Source organism: Thalassophryne amazonica, chromosome 7 (assembly GCF_902500255.1).
Source record: "Thalassophryne amazonica chromosome 7, fThaAma1.1, whole genome shotgun sequence".
NCBI lineage: Eukaryota > Metazoa > Chordata > Actinopteri > Batrachoidiformes > Batrachoididae > Thalassophryne > Thalassophryne amazonica.
Window position 1 is genome coordinate 14,313,018 of NC_047109.1, and position 26,531 is coordinate 14,339,548.

Genomic DNA, 26,531 nt, shown 5'->3' on the forward strand with positions numbered 1-26,531 from the left:
AGTGCAAGTCCTAGCATTCCATAAACCACAAACAGAGAAAACACAACAGCAGTTCAGAAAACCCAATGAAACTTTTGAAAGCATTATATCTGTCTTTAAACGACAACATCGGCATCAGATTAGAATCAGGAATGAGGAAAATGTTCTTTTCTGCTTTTGAAATGTTGTGTTTTGAACTTGAGAATATTAAACACCATGTCATTTCATAGCTCTAGTCAGTCACACTGAATGGCAGGGTGTCAAATCCTAATTGTGTTCTTTTACAAAGTCAGGCTCACATAGCAGCTCTGTGGCTCCCTCTACAGGGCCTGGCGGTGATATGCGCCACCATCAAAGAATGCTGGGATCACGACCCCGAGGCCCGCCTCACCGCCCACTGTGTGGCTGAGCGCCTCTCCGAGCTTGAGGACGAGATGGACAAACTCTCCAGCTGCAGCTCCTCGGCAGAGAAGATCCCAGAAGAGCTGAAGATCTCTACAGAGGTGGAGATCTTAGCAGAGGAGCTGAAACTGACTGAAATACAGGACATCCTGTCTGTGGACTGCTCTGTGAGTGATGAGAAGTGACGGAACAAACTGAGTGGCTTCACCTTCATGGACTCAGAGATATATTTTCAGTTGACAGGATGATAGACGGCAGCCTTTTGGAGGAAACCACAGAGCTGAGCTCCTGCAGGTCTTTGAGCCACAGTGTCATAGGAAACCGTAGTCCAGCGAAGACGCTTATTAGATTAAAAAGTCAGAAATGTTTGCCGATTTAACTTCAAAAGATACCAATGCAATAACTCACTGTGACCAGCAGCAAAGCTAATGAGCCAAAAAGCCAACTAATGGACAATTAACTGGAAAGTTCCAAAGTGATGGTTGATCACGGACGCAGTAACCGAAAGTCACCAAGAAGAGGTGTAACGATGCAACTCGCTCTTCAACTGGAGCACAAGTTAGTGTAAAACCAAAACATTTATACTGAACTCCGACATTTTCATTTTGTCTGCCAACACTGCCCCCCCCCCCCCCCCATGGTTCATATGGATATTACAACATTGAATTGTTTGAAACTCACATCTTCAGCTGCTTACTCCAATTAAGTGTCACGGGGGAAAATGTCACACAGAAAGGCCCCAGGTGAGACTCGATCCCACGACCTTCTTGCTGTGAGGCAACAGTGTGAACCACTAATCCGCCGTGCTGCCTTGTTAGAAACGCCTTCATGTATAATCAGTATTCTGCAATGAATTACTTTTATTACTCGTTAATCCAATAATTACATTTACAACTAGAAGGCAGTCAGAGAGCGCAAACCTCCGCCATGGCCTCACGTTCCTGAACGCTTAAAACGTCTTCTGGATCCAAACTATGATCCAGATCATGTTCAAAATGAAATCCCTCATTTTCTAGAGCATTATTCATCTGCTCATCAAATTTAATCAACATCCTCTCACAACTCTTGGAGTTAAATGTTGCTATGTGCCAAACATCCTTCTGGATCTCAGTTCTAGAATGTAGTCCAGAATACCTTCAAATTTTAATCACTCATTTCCTGGCACATTGTCTGTCTGTTCACCAGATTTCATTAAAATCTGTTTATTATTGTTTTGTTTGTTTTTGTTTGTTTTGTCTGGGCACCAGAAAACACCTCTCCGTTAGCGGAGTTAATTAATTGGCAGTGCATATTTTCTTTGAAACAAACAACCTTATTTTTTAAACCAAGTAGCACTGAGTTTGTGTGTTTAAAGGCAATAAGCTTAAATGTATTTTTAAAATAAGGCACTACTGGTCAGTTACTCTTTAATTAGTAATTGTGGCTCATCCCACCGTCCATCTCAGCCCCGCCCTCTGAAAAACAAACAAACAAACAAACAAACAGTTAACAGCAAGCAGAAACTTCAGAAGCTCTCAGAATTAATCACAGGTCATCAGTGCGTCACTCGCTAAAGTCTTGATGCCGTGATTCATTTTTCAGCCTCAAAATAAAACTTTAGACTTTACACCAAACTTTATTTGAGTGGCGCATCATTACACCTTGATGGAAAAAAAAAAAAAAAAACTCAACAAAACCAGCAGCAGCTTGAAACCAAAGACTTTTGTTGTGCATTTTATTCCTGTGATGCAGGACTTTGTTTTTTTGATGTGTCCATCATTAAGAGGCAGTATTTCCACCAGGGGGCAGCAGAGCTGAATCACCTGAAACTCTTCCCTGTGTGTCGGCAGAAGATCTTTATCTCATTGCTGATTTTCACACTAGCTTCTCTGAAATGTTTGCTGCTATCGACGTTTTCGTTTTATTTTTGTTGTTGATTCATCTATTTCTTCTTCGTTGATAGTCTTGTGTGGCAACATTGCCTCCCGTGGCTGACGTGGGCGTTGCAACGTGCGGCTGTCGCTTTGATTTTTGAGAGTGGCATCCCGCCTGCAGTTTAATACGAATGTTTGTATCGGAATAAGTGCCTTGTTTTTAAATCACACTTTGAGCTAAAGTGTAGACGGAGCTTTGCCGTAACACTAACGATGATGTGAGTTTCGTCATCACGGCACAAATTCACCAATGTGTGCAGAGTTTTTACACACACAGTGTACATAGAGGATAACTGTACAAACTGTAAGAATCAAATTAGCCCCAAACACAGCGTATTCTTGGCTACTTAAATGCAGTAATTAAGACTTCATGTATTTTTTCAAAACATTTGTGTATATTTTCTTTGTATGTTAACAGTTGTTGAGGTGTTTGTCAAAGGTCTGTACCCAGCATTGCATATGTGTGACATGTAAAAAATTGTAAATCTGTGATTAAATAAAATATATTTGTGATTTTTTTTTTTCTTCCTGTAATCCACCTAATTCTTAACAATGATAAAATAAAATAAAAAGCTCACAGCTGCCTCCAGCACCACCAGGACAGCTCCAATACCAACTCTTTAAATGAATTAATAAATTCATTAATGCTTTTTTTTTTGCTGGAACTCATAATGAAATGACCCCAAAACCCACCAAAAAGGGCACTGTACCCCCTCACCTGAATTATTTCCATCATCTGCGTCAGGGTGAGTTTCCTCCTCAGTCAACACTATATATATATATATATATATATATATATATATATATATATATATATATATATATATATATATATTTATTTATTTATTTATTTATTTATTTATTTATTTATTTTTCAGAATATAAATAATTTCTTCCAAGACTTTAATTTGTCTGGGCCCTGATACAGCCGGTAAAAGTAAAATAAGTCAGAGTGCGTCTGAAAAATACAAGCGAGATCCACATACATTTGCTCCAGCAGTTTTTAGCTGCCTAAAGCAGTCCGAGCGTCATGGGTGGTCCTTAGGGTGCCTGGCCCAATTTATACAAATTTCCTATATTCTCCTGACTACCATTTATCTGATAATTGTGAATGATTTGATTGGTTCATGAAATGATCTGGATAAAACAGAAATGATATGTGCAGAGTGTTGACTACTTAAAGAAGAGCATCACATTCACTGGATTTACCTTATCTCGTAATTATGAGAACAGATCTCACAATTGTGAGATCAGGAAAGGTGTCACATTGACCACTGCTTGTCTCAGAACCACACAGTGCACAGCCATGAAGAAAACATCTTTATGCAGTTCCATTGCAATCATGAGAATTCCCAAGTCATAATGGAAAATTGGCTAATTTGTAACTGCCGAGGTGCCCTTTGGTCAGCCATACAGTGGGGGAAATAAGTATTTGATACCCTGTCAATTTTGCAGGTTTTCCCACATACAAAGAATGGAGAGGTCTGTAATTTTTATTGTCAGTACACTTCAACTGTGAGAGACAGAATCTAAAAAAATAAAAAATCCAGAAAATCACATTGTATGATTTGTTTAATAATTAATTTGCATTTTATTGCATAAAATAAGTATTTGACCCCCTACCAACCAGCAAGAATTCTGGCTCACACAGACCTGTTAATTTTTCTTCAAGAAGCCCTCTTATTCTGCACTCTTTATCTGTATTAACTGCACTTGTTTGAACTTGTTACTTGTATAAAAGACACCTGTTCACACAATCAATCACACTCCAACCTGTCCACCATAGCCAAGACCAAAGAGCTGTCTAAGGACACCAGGGACAAAACTGTAGACCTGCACAAGGCTGGGATGGACTACAGGACAACAGGCAAGCAGCTTGGTAGAAGACAACAACTGTTATTATTATTTATTAGAAAGTGGAAGAAACACAAGATGACTGTCAATCTCCCTCGGTCTGGGATTCCATGCAAGATCTCACTTTGTGGGTTAAGGATGATTCTGAGAAAGCTCAGAACTACACAGGAGGACCTGGTCAATGACCTGAAGAAAGCTGGGACCACAGTCACAAAGATTACATTAGTAACATATGATCATGTCATGGTTTAAAATCCTGCAGGGCAGCTCAAGCCAGCACATGTCCAGGCCTGTTTGAAGTTCACCAGTGACCATGTGGATGATCCAGAGGAGGCATGAGAGAAGGTCATGTGGTCAGATGAGACCAAAATAGATCTTTTAGGAATCAACTCCACTTACCATGTTTAGAGGATGAGAACAACCCCCACCCCCAAAAAAAACATCCCAACCGTGAAGCATGGGGGTGGAAACATCATACTCTGGGGGTGCTCTTCTGTAAAGGGGACAGGACGACTGCAACGTACTGAAGGAAGGATGGATGGGGTCATGAATTGCGAGCATTGAAGATGGGTCATAGCTGGTTCTTCCAGCATGACAATGACCCCAAACACACAGCCAGGGCAACTAAGGAGGGGCTCCGTAAAAAGCATTTCAAGGTGCTGGAGTGGCCTGGCCAGTCTCCAGACCTGAACTCAATAGAAAATCTTTGGAGGGAGCTGAAACTCCAAACCTGAAAGATCTGGAGAAGATCTGTATGGAGGAGTGGACCAAAATCCCTGCTGCAGTGTGTGAAAACTTGGTCAAGAACTACAGGAAACGTCTGACCTCTGTAATGGCAGACAAATGTTTCTGTACCATTGTTAAGGTCTGTTTTTCTAGGGGATCAAATACTTATTTCATGCAATAAAATGCAAATTAATTATTTAAAAATCATACAATATGATTTTCTGGATTTCTTTTTAGATTCTATCTCTCACAGTTGAAGTGTACCTACGATAAAAATTACAGACCTCTCCATTCTTTGTAGGTGAGAAAACCTGCAAAATTGACAGGGGGTCAAATACTTATTTGCCTCACTGTAAAATGTGGATTTTTCCCTAAGGTGTTTCTGGATGATGAAATTCCTCCAGGGTGGGTCATGGGGCCCTCAGACTGATGTGCGCCCGGCCGGGGATGAGCCCCTCTGTCATAATCATACTACTGACATAGCTCAGTGTGGCGTGGCACAGAAGGAGGTAGGAAACACGATGCAGACTTGCAGGCTGAGGTGTAAAGGTAATAAAAGGCTTCAACAAGAAAACAGGTAATGGAACGGTACACAGTGAGGTATTCAGCGGGGCGGCGGCCCAGACGAGGCAGATTCGGAGTTCAGCAAATAAGCAGGGGTCAGGTTCACAACGTGACGGAGATCAGAGAAAACAAGCAAGGTCAAAAACACAAGGCATGTTGTATGGCTGGGGGGCCTGGCTGCCTTTTTGTTTCTGTCTTTTGTTTTTCCTTCCAGGTGGCTTGCATTTGGGACTGAGTGGCTGTGTTGCTGAGGTTATCAGGACCTCACCCTGATCACCTGCGGCTCGTCAGGACTCACAGCTGAGGTGCATCTATATGGATTGGAACATGGTGGCATTTAAGACTGGAGTATACAGTGTGTATTTGCCAGAGACTCGACCTTGTGACCAGACGCGTGAGATCGTCGTCTCGGGAGCCATCTCATCATCAGTGGATGCAGAGAACGTCCAGGGTTTGATGCACGGTCTGTGAAAGAGGAGGGGGTGAGGTCTCACGCTCGTCAGCACACTTCCTGAGGTACGTTAGATTTTGTGACTAACATTTATACAGTCAGTAAATGTGGTGTCCCTCACACCTTTATTATATTGAGCTGTATGTTAGTCATGTATCGGCTTCCACTGCAGTGGAGTTTTGTGAACTGGATGTTCCATGCCTGCAGGTTGGGAAGCTGATTAGTAATCAAGCCAGGAAGTGTTTGCTGTTTGTACACCTTTAAGTGTTCTCTCTGTGTGTAGAGTGTGGACTCACATAATGGTTCCTTCTTTCACAGACTCGGTTTGTTGCGGCCACCTGGGGGGTGTCGGCGGGGTCCTTGGGTCCGAACAGCTTCTGGCTCCGGACCGTTAGCGCTGCTGGGAGCGCACCACGCCAGACCGCACTTTCTGTTATTTTTGTATCACTGTTATGTATTAAATTCAGTTAGCCTTTGTACCGTGCTCTGCTTATTTCATACTGGGTCCTTCAAACGCTGGTCGGTTCTCCGAGCTGCGTCCGACACATAACAGTAGTCTCTGGCCAAACATCACGGACCCAGCGGTAGCAGAGACGGTAACGCGCCGGGAAGGCGGCAGCAGACGTTCAGTAGTTATCCGGATCAGTTGCGGGTGCTCTCCGCCCGGATGGTGCGTGTTTGAGACCCATTACTGAATGCTGATTTGTGCTCTCTTGCAGCCGTGTTCCTGTGTTTGTGCCTTATCCGTGGGTCGTGGTGGAGTGTGACTGGCGACGGCTTCGCGTCGCGCTCCGACCGGATGGGAGGTTTGGACGGGAGCTGCAAGAGTGTGTCTGTAATGGGTGCACGCGCACGGCGGAGCTCTGTGGCACGGGTCGCTGAGCTTCCTGTGTTACAGTTGTAGCCCCGTTTCCCCGGATAAAGATAACTACTGCGTCTGTTGTATCAGCTCCGGCGTTATTTAGTTGAGCACATTTTGGTTGTGTGTTGCACACAGCTGCGCACGGAGATGCAGCTCGTTTGTTTTTTGTCACCAAAGGGGTTTTTTTCATTTTTAGCACTTTGGCTCCCTCTTTTGGTGACTGAGTCACATTACCGTCAAGCTCTTAAGTTGGAACAGGTGTGTTCCATTTGTTTGAGCTTGACGGTATAAATCACTTATTTGTTTTGTGTTAGTTCATTTTGTGTGGGTGTTTTTTGAGTTGGTTTTTGTGTGGGATTTTATTTTTTGTTTTTCACTATTTAGTGTCTGGGGTCGTGACCCTGCAGTTCTGCCAAAAAAAAAAAAAAAAAAAAAGGACCTGAGCAACCTTATGTCAGTCTGTTAGTCTTTTTTATTTTATTTTTTTCGGTTTCACCTCCCAGGGTTTGATGGGACGGTCCCCTGGGGGGTCATGGGGGGGTATTTGGGTTGTTGTTTTTTCTTTCTTTTTTTTTTGTTTTGTTTTTTGTTATGCCCTCTCTTCTCCTCTGACTCCAGCCGTGTGAGCCATAGTGTCGGCGTTGCTGGAGTGGTGCAGTTAGGTTGTGCTGGGCGTTTCCCAGGTGACCTCTGCACCCGGGAGGGGAGGGGGGGGTTTGGGGTATTTTCTTTTTGTTCCCTCTCTTCTCCTCTGGCTCCAGCCATGTGAGCCGTAGTGTCGGCGTTGCTGGAGTGGTGCAGTGTGGTTATGCTGGGCGTTTCCCAGGTAACCTCTGCACCTGGGGGGGGGGGGTGTTTTCCCCCCAGTCTCCGCCCTCAGGGTTTGACTGTGGTGTCCTCTGGGGGGGAAAGGGCTGTGGGTCCATCTAGCCATAGACGGCCGGGGCTGGGTCCGTTGGTCGTGAGGGGAGGCGTCTCCTGGGGTTGACGAGTGGTCCTCTGGGAGGCGCTGGGAGTCCCCGTGGGTGACGTTGGATCCCAGAGGGACCTCGGCTGTGGTTATTACTCCTGGAGCTGGCGGGAAGTCCTCTGGGGGGTATTGGTCCCTACATGTCGTTTGGGGGGGGGGGGGGGGTGTTTTAGCGCTTTTATTTGTAAGCTTAAGTTTGGGGTTTTTCTTTTCTCCTCATCCCGGGGTTTGATAGGACGGTCCCCTGGGGAGGGGGGGGGGGGGGGTGGTTTGGTTGTTTGTGTTTCTTTTTTTGTTTTATGACTAAAGACCGAACATGGTTGGATAAAGGCTGACCGCACAGGTTTAAGAACTCCTGGCCACACCTGTGCTAAGTGACTGACTGAAACAAAGGCAAGGATGCAGCCAGAGGAGAGGACATCAACCATTCTATTGGAAGACGAATGCAGATGCGGTTTCCAGCCATGGTCCCTGGAGGGGGGTGTTTCTCCTGGACCAGGTTTGTGTGGTCGCCGGGAGGCTTCCCGTGAGGGTGGGGTACTGTTGTATGGCTGGGGGGCCTGGCTGCCTTTTTGTTTCTGTCTTTTGTTTTTCCTTCCAGGTGGCTTGCATTTGGGACTGAGTGGCTGTGTTGCTGAGGTTATCAGGACCTCACCCTGATCACCTGCGGCTCGTCAGGACTCACAGCTGAGGTGCATCTATATGGATTGGAACATGGTGGCATTTAAGACTGGAGTATACAGTGTGTATTTGCCAGAGACTCGACCTTGTGACCAGACGCGTGAGATCGTCGTCTCGGGAGCCATCTCATCATCAGTGGATGCAGAGAACGTCCAGGGTTTGATGCACGGTCTGTGAAAGAGGAGGGGGTGAGGTCTCACGCTCGTCAGCACACTTCCTGAGGTACGTTAGATTTTGTGACTAACATTTATACAGTCAGTAAATGTGGTGTCCCTCACACCTTTATTATATTGAGCTGTATGTTAGTCATGTATCGGCTTCCACTGCAGTGGAGTTTTGTGAACTGGATGTTCCATGCCTGCAGGTTGGGAAGCTGATTAGTAATCAAGCCAGGAAGTGTTTGCTGTTTGTACACCTTTAAGTGTTCTCTCTGTGTGTAGAGTGTGGACTCACAAAATGGTTCCTTCTTTCACAGACTCGGTTTGTTGCGGCCACCTGGGGGGTGTCGGTGGGGTCCTTGGGTCCGAACAGCTTCTGGCTCCGGACCGTTAGTGCTGCTGGGAGCGCACCACGCCAGACCGCACTTTCTGTTATTTTTGTATCACTGTTATGTATTAAATTCAGTTAGCCTTTGTACCGTGCTCTGCTTATTTCATACTGGGTCCTTCAAACGCTGGTCGGTTCTCCGAGCTGCGTCCGACACATAACAAGGCAAACAAGACTGAAACAAGGATGCGAGGATGTGGAAACAAGATCAACAAACTGGCAGGGGACAGAGAGACAGTGAGGACTTAAATACAGGGGGAGCAATCAGGGCGTGATGAGGAGCAGGTGCGGGGAAGGTTCTGGAAGGGGTGTGGCCAGACAAGACAGGAAAGACAGGTGGGCGTGACAGACAAAACAATAAAGTGCATGCCATAGGTATTAAAGGCACTGCGCTGCGGTGGTTTGAATCATATTTGTCTAATAGATTACAATTTGTTCATGTAAATGGGGAATCTTCTTCACAGACTAAAGTTAATTATGGAGTTCCACAAGGTTCTGTGCTAGGACCAATTTTATTCACTTTATACATGCTTCCCTTAGGCAGTATTATTAGACGGTATTGCTTAAATTTTCATTGTTACGCAGATGATACCCAGCTTTATCTATCCATGAAGCCAGAGGACACACACCAATTAGCTAAACTGCAGGATTGTCTTACAGACATAAAGACATGGATGACCTCTAATTTCCTGCTTTTAAACTCAGATAAAACTGAAGTTATTGTACTTGGCCCCACAAATCTTAGAAACATGGTGTCTAACCGATCCTTACTCTGGATGGCATTACCCTGACCTCTAGTAATACTGTGAGAATCTTGGAGTCATTTTTGATCAGGATATGTCATTCAAAGCGCATATTAAACAAATATGTAGGACTGCTTTTTTGCATTTACGCAATATCTCTAAAATCAGAAAGGTCTTGTCTCAGAGTGATGCTGAAAAAACTAATTCATGCATTTATTTCCTCTAGGCTGGACTATTGTAATTCATTATTATCAGGTTGTCCTAAAGTTCCCTAAAAAGCCTTCAGTTAATTCAAATGCTGCAGCTAGAGTACTGACGGGGGACTAGAAGGAGAGAGCATATCTCACCCATATTGGCCTCTCTTCATTGGCTTCCTGTTAATTCTAGAATAGAATTTAAAATTCTTCTTCTTACTTATAAGGTTTTGAATAATCAGGTCCCATCTTATCTTAGGGACCTCGTAGTACCATATCACCCCAATAGAGTGCTTCGCTCTCAGACTGCAGGCTTACTTGTAGTTCCTAGGGTTTGTAAGAGTAGAATGGGAGGCAGAGCCTTCAGCTTTCAGGCTCCTCTCCTGTGGAACCAGCTCCCAATTCAGATCAGGGAGACAGACACCCTCTCTACTTTTAAGATTAGGCTTAAAACTTTCCTTTTTGCTAAAGCTTATAGTTAGGGCTGGATCAGGTGACCCTGAACCATCCCTTAGTTATGCTGCTACAGACGTAGACTGCTGGGGGGTTCCCATGATGCACTGTTTCTTTCTCTTTTTGCTCTGTATGCACCACTCTGCATTTAATCATTAGTGATCGATCTCTGCTCCCCTCCACAGCATGTCTTTTTTCCTGGTTCTCTCCCTCAGCCCCAACCAGTCCCAGCAGAAGACTGCCCCTCCCTGAGCCTGGTTCTGCTGGAGGTTTCTTCCTGTTAAAAGGGAGTTTTTCCTTCCCACTGTAGCCAAGTGCTTGCTCACAGGGGGTCGTTTTGACCGTTGGGGTTTTACATAATTATTGTATGGCCTTGCCTTACAATATAAAGCGCCTTGGGGCAACTGTTTGTTGTGATTTGGCGCTATATAAAAAAAATTGATTGATTGATTGATTGATTGAAGTGACACACCAACAACCAACAGAGAAAACAAGAACTGAAAACCACAGACTAAAGTGCTCATGTGAGAGGACCCAAAAAATAAAAGGCAGAGACTTAACTAAGAACAGAACTCACCATGTGGCTAAAGTATAAAGGAAATACAACTAATGACTACAGTGAAAGACAGAGTGCAAACACAATGAGAAAATAAAAAGCAAAGACTAAACTAGAACTCACAGGTGGCAAAAACAGAATAAACAGATAACAGACATATGATCAAAACAAAACCGACAAGTGCTACAACTAATGATACGTGATAAAAGTAAACACAAGCTGGACGAAAACTAGAACGGAACTCATGGTGGTTGAAGAATAAAAGATGATACAATTAATGATAATAAAGTGGAAAAAAGACTAATGACTAAATAGAAAATAAACGATGAACCGAGAAAGCAACCAAAAACTTGTTGTGTGGGCCGCTGAAGAGGAGGTACTGCTGGCCCACCACCACCAGATGGCAGCCTGCTTGGAGTGCGGGCTTCAAGCACGAGAGGGCGCCGGAGCCACTGGGAGTGACAGCTGTCACTCATCATCAGCACCAGCTGTCAGTCAACTCATCACCATAAAGGCCGGACTGCAACTCCACCTCCTCGCCGAGAAATCAGCTACCTTGGAGGTAATATTCTTTGCTGTATTTAATGCTGACTAATAGTGTGAACTTCTTTGCAGCCGTTTTCCTGTGGGTGTTGCCTTATCTGTGGGATTGGCGTTTGGTGTGATCAGCGACGGCTTCGCTTCACACCCCAACCAGATAAGTGGTTAGACAGGAGCTGCACGAGTGTGTGATTGGAGGTGGAGGTGCTCCCTCCCAAAAGAACACAGACTGTGGGATTACTGAGTGTGCGTACTCACACTCACCTGTGCTGTTTCTGTTCTCTGCCAGCAGTACCAGGTCTGACAGCTGGAGACAGTGACCACCTGGGGACCCAGGACTTGGCGGCTCCGGTGTTCTTCAGATCCGTTGGCGGTGAGGGCCGTGTGGGATCCGGCTCGGTTCTGGACGGGCGTCTCCTATCCTCAAGCCTGCCCACACGTCACCCAACGTGTAATTGACTATAGTCCCAAACTGATTGTTGTCTGTATTCCGTTGTGCACAATTTACAACATTAAATTGTTACTGTTTGGCTTATCCATTGCCCGTTCTTTTACGCCCCCTGTTGTGGGTCCGTGTTCCTACACTTTCACAACAAAACTAAAGGAACAGTACCAGATAATTAAACACAGAAGAAAAAGATAAACAGAAACCACAAGCAGATAATCAAAGACAGAACCAGGGAAAGATGATCAAATCCTGACAAAGACCCTGAATGGGCTGAATCCTGACAGCTTCTTCCTTCTCCCTTTCGGACACGCTATATTGACATTGTTTCTTGTTTTGCTTTTTTATTTAGTGATTTGCTCCTTTTCTATGTTAGTTGTTTGTTTTCCTCTATATTTGTTTTGTTTTTCACGTCCAAAATAAAACCTTCAATCAATCAATCGACAAAGAGGGGTTCAGCCCCGGCTGGGCGCATGTCAGTCCACCCTGGAAGAATTTCATTCGTCCAGGGACACCGTAGGGGAAAATCCACACTTTGTGTCTGATCACAGCGCACCGTCTCTGGTTGTAAATCAGCCGATTTTCGATTATGACTCGGGAATTCTAACTCTTGTCATTACTGAAGTATTGAAAGCAATGGAACTGCATAAAGACATTTTCTTCGTGGATGTGCAGTGTGTAGTTCTGGATGTGCAGTGTTTGGTTCTGGATGTGCAGTGTGTGGTTCTTGATATGCAGTGTGTGCTTCTGGATGTGCAGTGTGTGCTTCTGGATGTGCAGCGTGTTGCTCTTGATGTGCAGCGTGTTGCTCTGGGTGTGCAGTGTGTGGTTTTTGATGTGCAGTGCGTGGTTCTTGATGTGCAGTGCGTGGTTCTTGATGTGCACCGTGTTGCTCTGGATGTGCACCGTGTTGCTCTGGATGTGCACTGTGTTGCTCTGGATGTGCACTATGTGGTTCTGGGTGTGCAGCATGTTGCTCTGGGTGTGCAGCGTGTTGCTCTGGGTGTGCAGCGTGTTGCTCTGGGTGTGCAGCGTGTTGCTCTGGATGTGCACTATGTGGCTCTGGATGTGCACTATGTGGTTCTGGGTGTGCAGCATGTTGCTCTGGGTGTGCAGCGTGTTGCTGGGTGTGCAGCATGTTGCTCTGGGTGTGCAGCGTGTTGCTCTGGGTGTGCAGCATGTTGCTCTGGGTGTGCAGCGTGTTGCTCTGGGTGTGCAGCGTGTTGCTCTGGGTGTGCAGCGTGTTGCTCTGGGTGTGCAGCGTGTGGCTCTGGATGTGCAGCATGTGTTTCTGGATGTGCAGCTTGTGGCTCTGGATGTGCAGCGTGTGTTTCTGGGTGTGCAGCGTGTGGTTCTGGGTGTGCAGCGTGTGGTTCTGGGTGTGCAGCGTGTGGTTCTGGGTGTGCACTATGTGGCTCTGGATGTGCAGCTTGTGGTTCTGGATGTGCAGCTTGTGGTTCTGGGATGTGCAGCGTGTTGCTCTGGATGTGCAGCGTGTTGCTCTGGATGTGCAGCGTGTTGCTCTGGATGTGCAGTGTGTGGTTCTGATTGAAGCAGTGGTCCATGTGGCACCTTTCCTGATCTCGTCATTCCGAGAAAAATTCTCGGAATGATGAGATCAGGAAAGGTGGTGCAGATCTGCCGGTCTTTTCTCATAATAACGACATAAGTTGTCTAATTTTTTTTTCAGTGAATGCAAAGCGCTTCTGTAACTACTGGGCCTAGCTGTGAAGGAGAGCGGGAAGTGAAAAAAAACTACGCTGAACTTAAAATGGATATACGGCATTTCTTTAAGAGACTGAAAGAAACTGTGAATTTTATCAGACAAACTCACGTTGGGTTTGAGTTGTGTGTCCTGCTAGTAACAATAATAGTTTAGCTTATACTTACATTTGGTGCATAAAGGAGGTGTATGAAGTTTTTAAATCCTATTCAGTAGCCTGATATTAGAGGTGCATTTAAACTGCATGTGTTTAATCTGCGCTGCACTTTGTTCACATGAGTCAAACATGAGAAGTTCACCCTTTCCTTCTCAAACTACATCAACAGTTCAAATTTTAAATATCCCGGGGGAGAAAACCCCGATTAAATAGGACTTTACAGTTCCGGCATAAAAAACAATGTGCTCCCCTCAGAGCAATGCTTGGCCCCTCTGCAAATCTGTCTGGAGCTGGGACTGGCCTGAAGCTCCGCCTCTGCCTGCATGGACTAACACCAGTACACACAGTCAATCCAAGTTGCTTTTTGTATACAAATGTAGTTCAGCTTTCAAGTCAAATTCTTGCATTTTGCCCATCAACAAACATATTTCTTTCTCCGCCTCCTTTGTAACCTGCGGTGTGTTCAGAAAATAAAAAAAGCAAACATGAAATACATCTAAATAACATTGAATAAGCACAAACAAATGGTAAATGGACTGCATTTATATAGTGTTTTACCATCTGCATCAGACACTCAAAGCGCTTTGTCAGGGTGCTGTCATGCAAGGCACTCACTACACACCGGGAGCAACTAGGGGATTAAGGACCTCACACAAGGGCCCTTAGTGATTTTCCGATCAGGCTGGGATTTCAACCGAGGATCCTCTGGTCTCAAGCCCAACGCTTTAACCACTAGACCATCACCTCCCCAAAACAAAGTAGTTATAAGTAATAATAGTAGAACCCCAATTCCGGTGAAGTTGGGACATTGTGCAAAATGTAAATAAAAACAGAATACAATGCTTTGCAAATCCTCTTCAACCTATATTCAATTAAATACACCACAAAGACAAGATATTTAATGTTCAAACTAATCGACATTTTTTTGTTTTGAACAGGTTAGTGTCATGATTGGGTATAAAAGGAGCATCCCCAAAAGGCTCAGCCATTCACAAACAAAAATAAGGCAAGGATCAACACTTTGTGAACAACTGTGTAAAAAAAAAAAAAAAATAGTCCAACAGTTTAAGAACAATGTTTCTCAACATTCAATTGCAAGGAATTTAGGGATTCCATCATCTACAGTCCATAATATAATCAGAAGATTCAGAGATTCTGGAGAACTTTCTACATGTAAGTGGCGAGGCCGAAAACCAACATTGAATGCCCGTGACCTTTGATCCCTCAGGCGGCACTGCATTAAAAACTAACATTATTGTGTAAAGGATCTTACTGTGTGGGCTCAGGAACACTTCAGAAAACCATTGTCAGTTAACACAGTTCACTGCTACATCTGCTACAAGTGCAAGTTAAAACTCTACCATGCAAAGCAAAAGTCATACATCAACAACATCCAGAAAACGCCGCCCCCTTCTCTGGGCCCGAGCTCATCTGAAATGGACAGACACAAAGTGGAAAAGTGTGCTGTGGTCTGATGAGTCCACATTTCAAATTGTTTTTGGAAATCATGGACGTCATGTCCTCCGGACAAAAGAGGAAAAAGACCATCCAGATTGTTACCAGTGCAAAGTTCAAAATCCAGCATCTGTGATGTTATGGGGGTGTGTTAGTGCCCATGGCATGGACAACTTACACATCTGTGATGGCACCATCAATGATGAAAGGTACATCCAAGTTTTGGAGCAACACATGCTGCCATCCAAGCAACATCTTTTTCAGGGACGTCCCTGCTTATTTCAGCAAGACAATGCCAAGCCACATTCTGCACGTGTTACAACAGCGTGGCTTCGTAGTAAAAGAGTGTGGGTACTAGACTGGCCTGCCTGTAGTCCAGACCTGTCGCCTATTGAAAATGTGTGGCGCATTATGAAGCGCAAAATACGACAACGGAGACTCAAGAAGAATGGGAAAGAATTCCACCTACAAAGCTTCAACAATTAGTGTCCTCAGTTCCCAAATGCTTACTGAGTGTTGTTAGAAGGAAAGGTGATGTAACACAGTGGTAAACAATAAAGTTTATCAGTTTGAACATTAAATATCTTGTCTTTGTTGTTGTGTGGGCCGCTGAAGAGGAGGTACTGCTGGCCCACCACCACCAAATGGCGCCCTGCTTGAAGTGCTGGCTTCAAGCATGAGAGGGTGTCATAGCAACCGGGAGTGACAGCTGTCACTCATTATCAGCACCACCACCATAAAGGCCGGCCTGCAACTCCACCTCCCCGCCGAGAAATCAGCTACCATTCAGGTAACTTCTCTGCTGACTTAAAACTGAATAATAGTCTGAACTCTTTTGCAGCCGTTATCCTGTGGTGTTTGCCTTATCTGTGGGATTGACGTTTGGTGTGATCAGCGACGGCTTCGCTTCACACCCCAGCCAGATAAGTGGTTAGACAGGAGCTGCACGAGTGTGTGATTGGAGGTGGAGGTTCTCCCTCCTAACTAAACACAGACTGTGGGATTACTGAGTGTGCGAACTCGCACTCATCAATACTGTTTCTGTTCTCTGCCAGCAGTACCGGGTCTGACTGCTGAAGACAGTGGCCACCTGGGGCGCAGGGCTTGGTGGCTCCGGTGTTCTTCAGATCCGTTGGTGGTGGAAGCTGTGTGGGATCCGGCTCTTCTCTCGCCAGACGTCTTCTATCTTCGAGCCTGCCCACACGTCACCTTGTGTATAATTGACATTCCACCATATTGTTATTGTCTTTACTTCGTTGTGCGATTCACAACATTAAATTGTTACATTTTGGCTTATCCATTGTCCGTTCATTACCGCCCCCTGTTGTGGGTCCGTGTCACGCCACTTTCACAACATTTGTGGTGTATTCAATTGAATATAGATTGAAGAGATTTGCAAATCATTGTATTCTGTTTTTATTTACATTTTACACAACATCCCAACTTCACTGGAATTGGAGTTGTAATAAATATATACCCTGAAAGATACTTGCATCTGCTGATTTTACTCATGTTCGCACACAGTAGCCATGCATGATGTAAAACGTCCACATTAGTAAAACAAACGGCTGGGAGCTGGTTCAAGTCCCGTGTCCACATCACAGCTCTCCTGTTAAGATCATAATCACAGCCATTCATCATTATAATCCCTCAATAATTTCTCTCCAACTCTTCATGGTCGCACTTCTCTAAAATTGGATAAGCTTGTGTAGCTCTCTGCGTGAGACTCACTGGCTTCCGGCATAGGTTAGCGTAGCGTGGGAGAGATGACACACCTCCATGATGGCGACACAAACACATCCCGTTCCACGCTTTGGGAGGGACAACACGCTTTGCTGCCGTTCAGCTGCCACACAGATGGAAGGGATGGCATCCTATTTTAGACCCAACTGTTTTTTAAAGTCCATTTTCCATGCTGTGCTGGCTGTGTGTTTCAGTCTTTCTGGGTGACACGGACAAAACGCTCCTGTTGTGGAATTTCTGTGATGATGTCAGCATAAAATGAGACATGCAACAAAGGACCATTCAGGAGTCAGATGTATCAATGCAGAGAGATTTATGTTTGGTCAAAGCAGAAAACAAATGCACCTGGAGAAGTTCAAAAGGTACCACATGCAATGCACCCACTGAGCCATCTGACTTTCCATTCAGCAGAGACCCGTGTTAAAGACCTCTGCTCTAACAAAACAGAATCAGAACACAAACGTAGCCTTTAGCCAGTCAGGGCCATGATTAGATGTTTAATTGTAAGTTGGAGGAACACAAAATGTTTAATAAACATGGACAGGTACGTCCTGCCCTGACGAGTTTAGATTAGATAGAACTTTACTGATCCCGTGGGAAGACTCCCTCAGGGAAATTGAGATTCCAGCAGCACTGTATAGCAGTACACAGGGCAAGAGGCACACAGAGTATCAAAAGTGATGTGAGGCAACCATCAATTTTTCCTCTACAGCTCCCACTTTTCTATCTTTGGGAAAACTGTGCACATTATAAACATCACAATTGGTATTGATGCATCCTCCCACAACACACCTGTTCACCATTACAACATATTCAACATGAAACTCCACCAAAAACACCTAATTGCACCTGTAAAAATCCTTTCTTCTCATCCGTTTCAGTACACAGGCCAAAATGTCTCTGGAGGGCAGTCCCCAAGGTGACATCACACAAATCAACATTTCTCACAGGCTAACAAATCTGGATGTTTCAAATAGCAGATGAAATCAAGTAAAATACCTCATGTTTATGTTTATAATATCTCAGGGCATATTGTACCAAAAATGCAATACATCAAAATTTTGATCATTCATATTTATTAAGAATAGTCAGTTCATTTAACATTTCATTTACTAGAAATATGCACTTTAAACATTATTTTAACACACACACACACACACACACACTAAGCATAAGCACGTGCTTGGAGCAGCATCTTTAAAAAAAAAAAAAAAAAATCAGTTTTCTTTCTCAAACTTACTTTTAGAAACTATGTACTCACCCTCAGAGACACTTTAGTCCTTTATAGACCTTGTGATCCGCTGGTACTGGTCCTTATCTCCAGACTCCATAGTGTGAAGAGAGTCTATGACTTCCACCTGTTCGGGACTTCATTCCGTCACAGGTTACTTCCTCAGCCGAGGCCGGTACCCGTTTGCAGCTGTTTGCACCATCCAGACCTGGTGTCTTGACCAAGGACAGATGAGGAGGGTGCCTGAGGTTTGAACCTGGGTCTACTTACTGGGAGACCAAAACCTCCGTTCCAGATCTACTCAGCTACCTGCTCATACAGCTAATTGTTCACAAATACAGATATGAAATGCAATAAAACCTCTGATGTTTATTTCAGATGAACACGTTACCCAGACAGCAAATGGATCAGGGCCGGATGTAGTCCAACATTCAGTACCAATCGTGAAACTGGATAAATGGTAAATGGTTGGCCTTTTGCGGATCCAGTTCAGATCTGGTCCAGATCTGTTCCAGAACTGTAAAGTGGAGCTGTGCCGGATCTGGGCCAGGGTGCAAAAATTGTCTGGACCGGTTCTGTTTTCAGGATTGGTACCAGATGTTGGACTACATCCGGCCTGGATCTATTTGCTGTCTGGGTATATTTTAAATGCAAATAATTAGAATTAGAAAACTTTAAAATTGTCATGACAGGCGGCAACCCGGCCCCAGGAGCAGCAGAACCCGCAATACAAACTCCCAGACTAGGCTTTGGTGTAAGAGGAAACATGGTCTTTAATTCAGGCTCAGGTTCGGTACACATGTGGTCAGTCAGCGGAGCAAAGGTACTGGGTTAGGCTGAGATGCAGTCATTGACAAGCAGGGTTCAATGGCACGAGCAAACATAGATATCCAGGATGAGGCAAGAGGCATGGTCGAGGTAACACAGAGCAGTAATTCAATACAGTGGCCCCTCGTTTATCGCGGGAGTTACGTTATAAAAATAATCCGCAATAGGTGAAATCCACGAAGTAGTCAGCGTTATTTTTTTACAATTATTATAGATGTTTTAAGGCTGTAAAACCTCTCACTACACACTTTATACACTTTTCTCAAACAGGCATTAACATTTTCTCACTTTTCTCTCGTGTGTAAACACTCTCAAAATTCAAACCTTAGTAGAAAAATAAGACCAACCTGTTTTCAGGCCCAAACATTTGTTTGAGAAATAAAAATAGAATGTTTTCCTATAAATAATTATGATGGCTTTTAGAACTAACAAATTTAATTTTAACGGTCAACCTACGAGGTTGGACACATAAGAAATTATTAATAGTGACTCACCAGTATTTCACAGTTCCTCTGATCGCGCCTCTGCATCCTGGCGCCGCTCCGCTGTAGCGTCTTTTTCCACTGAGTGACACCTCGGTGCAGGTGTATTTTTCCGAGTGAAGAACACAGTTACGGGTAGTTGTTGGTGCTCTTTTTTCTTCTGGGCGAGAAGATTCTTATAAACAGAACACAATGCGCGTGCTCTGCCTTCACGGTGCCTCGACCGGCCTGCTTGATGAGGACGCAGAACACAATGCACTGTAAAAAAAAAAAAAAAAAGCATGCAAAATTGGACTAAAAAAATCAGCGAAACTGCAAAGCCGCGAAAGGTGAACCACGTTATAGCGAGGGACCACTGTACATGACTTGGCAAAAACAGGACTGATAAACGGGCGCTGGAAAGTGTACAGAGACAACAATCTGGCAGGGAAGTGAAGGACTGTGACGTTTAAATGCAGGTGGACTAATCAGGATGTGAGACGAGGAACAGGTAGCATTAACAAGCTGCACATGAGGAAAGATCTAGAAAGGGGCGTGGCTACTGACCAAAGATCATGTACTGTGCAAGATAGTGAGGGAGGACTGATGAAAGAGACAAAGAAGCGTGAGCAGGTGCGAGAGTGTGAGTGAAAGGAAACAAAGCAGAAAGCGTGAGAGAAGGACATGATGGCAGGTGCAGTGGAGTGAACACAAACACATGGGCATGAGGTCAAACTGAGAACAGAGCTAAGACAGAATATAATACAACTATGAACCGGGGAAATAAACAGATGACAGAAATAATCAAAGACTAAATAATTAACAGAAAGCAAAACCCGACAATTTAGCGTAACTGGTGACAATAATGACAACAGCAAAATAAACAAGAGATAACCTAATGAAAACTACATGAGAATAAATAGAGATAAATACTAAAACTAAACTAAACAGAAACTGACTAAGAAAACAATGTGGTAAAACAAACCATAGGAAAAGCAGTGACTAAACGATAACAGACATTAAAGTACAACAGATATTACAAATGAGAGGAACTAAATAAACAAGTGATAAATTAATGAACAATAAATGAAAACACAACTGACTGAAGAAAACTAGAACAGAACTGAACGAAAGGCCAAAGTAAAAAGCAACAAAGAAAACAAAGTGACAAAGCAAAATGGAACATAGAATAAACACATAATGTAAACAAGCAACTAATAAATCAAAGCGGGAACAGAAGATGAGAAAAAGAAAAGGGGCAAAATAGGGATCAAAGCCTAAATCAGAGCCGGGCATGACAAAAATCATGAGAAGGAAAAATGTTAAATATTTGACTTTTATAATTTTTTTGTTGCTCAGAATTCATTTGTGACTCTTATGGAAGTTGTTTTTCACTTCAGGATATGTTATTTTCTTTAAGATAAGGCATTTTTGTTTGTACTGCTGATACAGTTTCTTTTCCTCTGGTAACTTAGTTTAAAGTTGATCACAAGTCCTGTCCCAGATTGTGGATCTCATCCAGGACAAAGTCCATGTCCTCTCGGCTGACCTGAGGGTTGAGGACGACCATCCTGAAGAAGTTGGCCTTGTCACCGTGCATCTGGTAGCCAATCATCATGCTGCCCTTCTTCATCATGCGCTCTTTCACCACTGGTGCCACCTACAGGATGATCAAAGGATATTATTATTTAATCCACTAGATCAGGGGTGGCCAAGTTCGGTCCTAATGAATTTGTTAGTTCCAGTCCAGATAGAAAATAATACCATCACTTTGTCAAACACACAATGTCTGCCACGACACCAGATACTAGTCTGATCCGTAATTAATGTCATTGCAGGGGTGGTGGCCAAACATTTCACAGTTTACACGGAGTACATCATAGGGAAATTAATCTAATTTGTGTATATTCTTATATCAATCAATCAATCAATCAATCAATCAATTTTATTTATATAGCGCCAAATCACAACAAACAGTTGCCCCAAGGCGCTTTATATTGTAAGGCAAGGCCATACAATAATTATGTAAAACCCCAACGGTCAAAACGACCCCCTGTGAGCAAGCACTTGGCTACAGTGGGAAGGAAAAACTCCCTTTTAACAGGAAGAAACCTCCAGCAGAACCAGGCTCAGGGAGGGGCAGTCTTCTGCTGGGACTGGTTGGGGCTGAGGGAGAGAACCAGGAAAAAGACATGCTGTGGAAGAGAGCAGAGATCAATCATTAATGATTAAATGCAGAGTGGTGCATACAGAGCAAAAAGAGAAAGAAACACTCAGTGCATCATGCGAACCCCCCAGCAGTCTAAGTCTATAGCAGCATAACTAAGGGATGGTTCAGGGTCACCTGATCCAGCCCTAACTATAAGCTTTAGCAAAAAGGAAAGTTTTAAGCCTAATCTTAAAAGTAGAGAGGATGTCTGTCTCCCTGATCTGAATTGGGAGCTGGTTCCACAGGAGAGGAGCCTGAAAGCTGAAGGCTCTGCCTCCCATTCTACTCTTACAAACCCTAGGAACTACAAGTAAGCCTGCAGTCTGAGAGCGAAGCGCTCTATTGTGGTGATATGGTACTATGAGGTCATTAAGATAAGATGGGACCTGATTATTCAAAACCTTATAAGTAAGAAGAAGAATTTTAAATTCTATTCTAGAATTAACAGGAAGCCAATGAAGAGAGGCCAATATGGGTGAGATATGCTCTCTCTTGCTAGTCCCTGTCAGCACTCTAGCTGCAGCATTTTGAATTAACTGAAGGCTTTTCAGGGAACCTTTAGGACAACCTGATAATAATGAATTACAATAGTCCAGCCTAAAGGAAATAAATGCATGAATTAGTTTTTCAGCATCACTCTGAGACAAGACCTTGCTAATTTTAGAGATATTGCGCAAATGCAAAAAAGCAGTCCTACATATTTGTTTAATATTTGCATTGAATGACATATCCTGATCAAAAATGACTCCAAGATTTCTCACAGTATTACTAGAGGTCAGGGTAATGCCATCCAGAGTAAGGATCTGGTTAGACACCATGTTTCTAAGATTTGTGGGGCCAAGTACAATAACTTCAGTTTTATCTGAGTTTAAAAGCAGGAAATTAGAGGTCATCCATGTCTTTATGTCTGTAAGACAATCCTGCAGTTTAGCTAATTGGTGTGTGTCCTCTGGCTTCATGGATAGATAAAGCTGGGTATCATCTGCGTAACAATGAAAATTTAAGCAATACCGTCTAATAATACTGCCTAAGGGAAGCATGTATAAAGTGAATAAAATTGGTCCTAGCACAGAACCTTGTGGAACTCCATAATTAACTTTAGTCTGTGAAGAAGATTCCCCATTTACATGAACAAATTGTAATCTATTAGACAAATATGACTCAAACCACCGCAGCGCAGTGCCTTTAATACCTATGGCATGCTCTAATCTCTGTAATAAAATTTTATGGTCAACAGTATCAAAAGCAGCACTGAGGTCTAACAGAACAAGCACAGAGATGAGTCCACTGTCCGAGGCCATAAGAAGATCATTTGTAACCTTCACTAATGCTGTTTCTGTACTATGATGCATTCTAAAACCTGACTGAAACTCTTCAAATAGACCATTCCTCTGCAGATGATCAGTTAGCTGTTTTACAACTACCCTTTCAAGAATTTTTGAGAGAAAAGGAAGGTTGGAGATTGGCCTATAATTAGCTAAGATAGCTGGGTCAAGTGATGGCTTTTTAAGTAATGGTTTAATTACTGCCACCTTAAAAGCCTGTGGTACATAGCCAACTAACAAAGATAGATTGATCATATTTAAGATCGAAGCATTAAGGCTTCCTTGAGCAGCCTGGTAGGAATGGGGTCTAATAAACATGTTGATGGTTTGGATGAAGTAACTAATGAAAATAACTCAGACAGAACAATCGGAGAGAAAGAGTCTAACCAAATACCGGCATCACTGAAAGCAGCCAAAGATAACGATACGTCTTTGGGATGGTTATGAGTAATTTTTTCTCTAATAGTTAAAATTTTGTTAGCAAAGAAAGTCATGAAGTCATTACTAGTTAAAGTTAATGGAATACTCAGCTCAATAGAGCTCTGACTCTTTGTCAGCCTGGCTACAGTGCTGAAAAGAAACCTGGGGTTGTTCTTATTTTCTTCAATTAGTGATGAGTAGAAAGATGTCCTAGCTTTACGGAGGGCTTTTTTATAGAGCAACAGACTCTTTTTCCAGGCTAAGTGAAGATCTTCTAAATTAGTGAGACGCCATTTCCTCTCCAACTTACGGGTTATCTGCTTTAAGCTACGAGTTTGTGAGTTATACCACGGAGTCAGGCACTTCTGATTTAAAGCTCTCTTTTTTAGAGGAGCTACAGCACCCAAAGTTGTCTTCAATGAGGATGTAAAACTATTGACGAGATACTCTATCTCACTTACAGAGTTTAGGTAGCTACTCTGCACTGTGTTGGTATATGGCATTAGAGAACATAAAGAAGGAATCATATCCTTAAACCTAGTTACAGTGCTTTCTGAAAGACTTCTAGTGTAATGAAACTTATTCCCCACTGCTGGGTAGTCCATCAGAGTAAATGTAAATGTTATTAAGAAATGATCAGACAGAAGGGAGTTTTCAGGGAATACTGTTAAGTCTTCTATTTCCATACCATAAGTCAGAACAAGATCTAAGATATGATTAAAGTGGTGGGTGGACTCATTTAGTTTTTGAGCAAAGCCAATAGAGTCTAATAATAGATTAAATGCAGTGTTAAGGCTGTCATTCTCAGCATCTGTGTGGATGTTAAAATCGCCCATTATAATTATCTTATCTGAGCTAAGCACTAAGTCAGACAAAAGGTCTGAAAATTCACAGAGAAACTCACAGTAACGACCAGGTGGACGATAGATAATAACAAATAAAACTGGTTTTTGGGACTTCCAATTTGGATGGACAAGACTAAGAGTCAAGCTTTCAAATGAATTAAAGCTCTGTCTGGGTTTTTGATTAATTAATAAGCTGGAATGGAAGATTGCTGCTAATCCTCCGCCCCGGCCCGTGCTACGAGCATTCTGACAGTTAGTGTGACTCAGGGGTGTTGACTCATTTAAACTAACATATTCATCCTGCTGTAACCAGGTTTCTGTAAGGCAGAATAAATCAATATGTTGATCAATTATTATATCATTTACCAACAGGGACTTAGAAGAGAGAGACCTAATGTTTAATAGACCACATTTAACTGTTTTAGTCTGTGGTGCAGTTGAAGGTGCTATATTATTTTTTCTTTTTGAATTTTTATGCTTAAATAGATTTTTGCTGGTTATTGGTGGTCTGGGAGCAGGCACCGTCTCTACGGGGATGGGGTAATGAGGGGATGGCAGGGGGAGAGAAGCTGCAGAGAGGTGTGTAAGACTACAACTCTGCTTCCTGGTCCCAACCCTGGATAGTCACGGTTTGGAGGATTTAAGAAAATTGGCCAGATTTCTAGAAATGAGAGCTGCTCCATCCAAAGTGGGATGGATGCCGTCTCTCCTAACAAGACCAGGTTTTCCCCAGAAGCTTTGCCAATTATCTATGAAGCCCACCTCATTTTTTGGACACCACTCAGACAGCCAGCAATTCAAGGAGAACATGCGGCTAAACATGTCACTCCCGGTCCGATTGGGGAGGGGCCCAGAGAAAACTACAGAGTCCGACATTGTTTTTGCAAAGTTACACACCGATTCAATGTTAATTTTAGTGACCTCCGATTGGCGTAACCGGGTGTCATTACTGCCGACGTGAATTACAATCTTACCAAATTTACGCTTAGCCTTAGCCAGCAGTTTCAAATTCCTTCAATGTCACCTGCTCTGGCCCCCGGAAGACAATTGACTATGGTTGCTGGTGTCGCTAACTTCACATTTCGCAAAACAGAGTCGCCAATAACCAGAGTTTGATCCTTGGCGGGTGTGTTGTCGAGTGGGGAAAAACGGTTAGAGATGTGAACGGGTTGGCGGTGTACACGGGGCTTCTGTTTAGGGCTACACTTCCTCCTCACAGTCACCCAGTCAGCCTGCTTTCCCGGCTGCTCGGGATCTGCCAGGGGGTAACTAACGGCGGCTAAGCTACCTTGGTCCGCACCGACTACAGGAGCCTGGCTAGCTGTAGAATTTTCCACGGTGCGGAGCTGAGTCTCCAATTCGCCCAGCCTGGCCTCCAAAGCTACGAATAAGCTACACTTATTACAAGTACCGTTACTGCTAAAGGAGGCCGAGGAATAACTAAACATTTCACACCCAGAGCAGAAAAGTGTAGGAGAGACAGGAGAAGCCGCCATGCTAAATTGGCTAAGAGCTAGTAGCTACGCTAAGCTAGCGGATTCCTAAAAACACGCAAAGTGAATAATGTGTAAATAATTTAGAGGTGATTCAGCAGAGGGAGTGCTTTAGTTAAGGCACGTAAAGATTACACTGGGAAACAAATCGTAATCTAGATAACTAGATCAATCTAACTGCGCAGATTAAACAGCTAACAGATACAGCAAAACACCGCTGTGCTCCGGAACAGGAAGTGATACAATACCGCAGTGAGAGCCAACCACCAGTAGAGGCAAGCAAGAAGGGAAGAATGATATCAGTAGAATAAGTGGCTGTCGTGACCCACCAAATTGAGAGAATAAGCATTTCCATTCTATCAATTTGTTCTAACAGAATATCTCAGGATGGAAAACATGATGTGAAGAAAAAAAACAAGGCTTATTAAAAGGGGGTAAACTGAGACTTATGAAAGTGAGACTTCTAACTGAATCACGAAACGAATGGTGAGATATTTATCACAAAACATTCAGGCAGTAAAACTGAAGTTACTACTTTACAGAATGCAGATCAAAGCAAAAAGAAATAATTTTCTAACCTTTTTTCAACAATTTCAGTAATTTCCCCACATCATTTATATTACATATAATACACACTTATGAAAGCTCACTACAGAATTTATTATTTATTTTTTATTTAACCTTTATTTAACCAGCTAATAATCCTTTGTCAGCTTGTCACTGTCCTCGAACCCTGCACAAAACAGTATTTTCAGATCACTT

General features: G+C 43.4%; 2 protein-coding genes and 1 long non-coding RNA gene across 3 annotated transcripts in view; 1 reads left to right on the forward strand and 2 right to left on the reverse strand.

The window, feature by feature from the left end:
* Positions 1-2,806, forward strand: part of LOC117513644 (TGF-beta receptor type-2-like) — an 85,038-nt gene extending 82,232 nt beyond the window's left edge. Inside the window, exon 10 of the mRNA XM_034173877.1 lies at positions 306-2,806. Within this exon, the coding sequence (XP_034029768.1) occupies positions 306-566 (261 nt within the window). The 3' untranslated portion in view covers positions 567-2,806. The remainder of the gene's footprint in view (positions 1-305) is intronic.
* On the reverse strand, positions 1,624-17,265 carry LOC117513645. The gene is made up of 3 exons (XR_004561658.1): positions 17,172-17,265; positions 7,800-7,804; positions 1,624-1,635 (listed from the first exon to the last, which is right to left on the reverse strand). It is a non-coding gene; the product is annotated as an uncharacterized LOC117513645 (long non-coding RNA).
* A 3,681-nt stretch (positions 17,266-20,946) lies between these two features.
* LOC117513225 (acidic amino acid decarboxylase GADL1-like) overlaps positions 20,947-26,531 on the reverse strand; it is a 30,096-nt gene continuing 24,511 nt past the window's right edge. Inside the window, exon 12 of the mRNA XM_034173514.1 lies at positions 20,947-21,137. Coding sequence (XP_034029405.1) covers positions 20,964-21,137 — 174 coding nt within the window. The 3' untranslated portion in view covers positions 20,947-20,963. The remainder of the gene's footprint in view (positions 21,138-26,531) is intronic.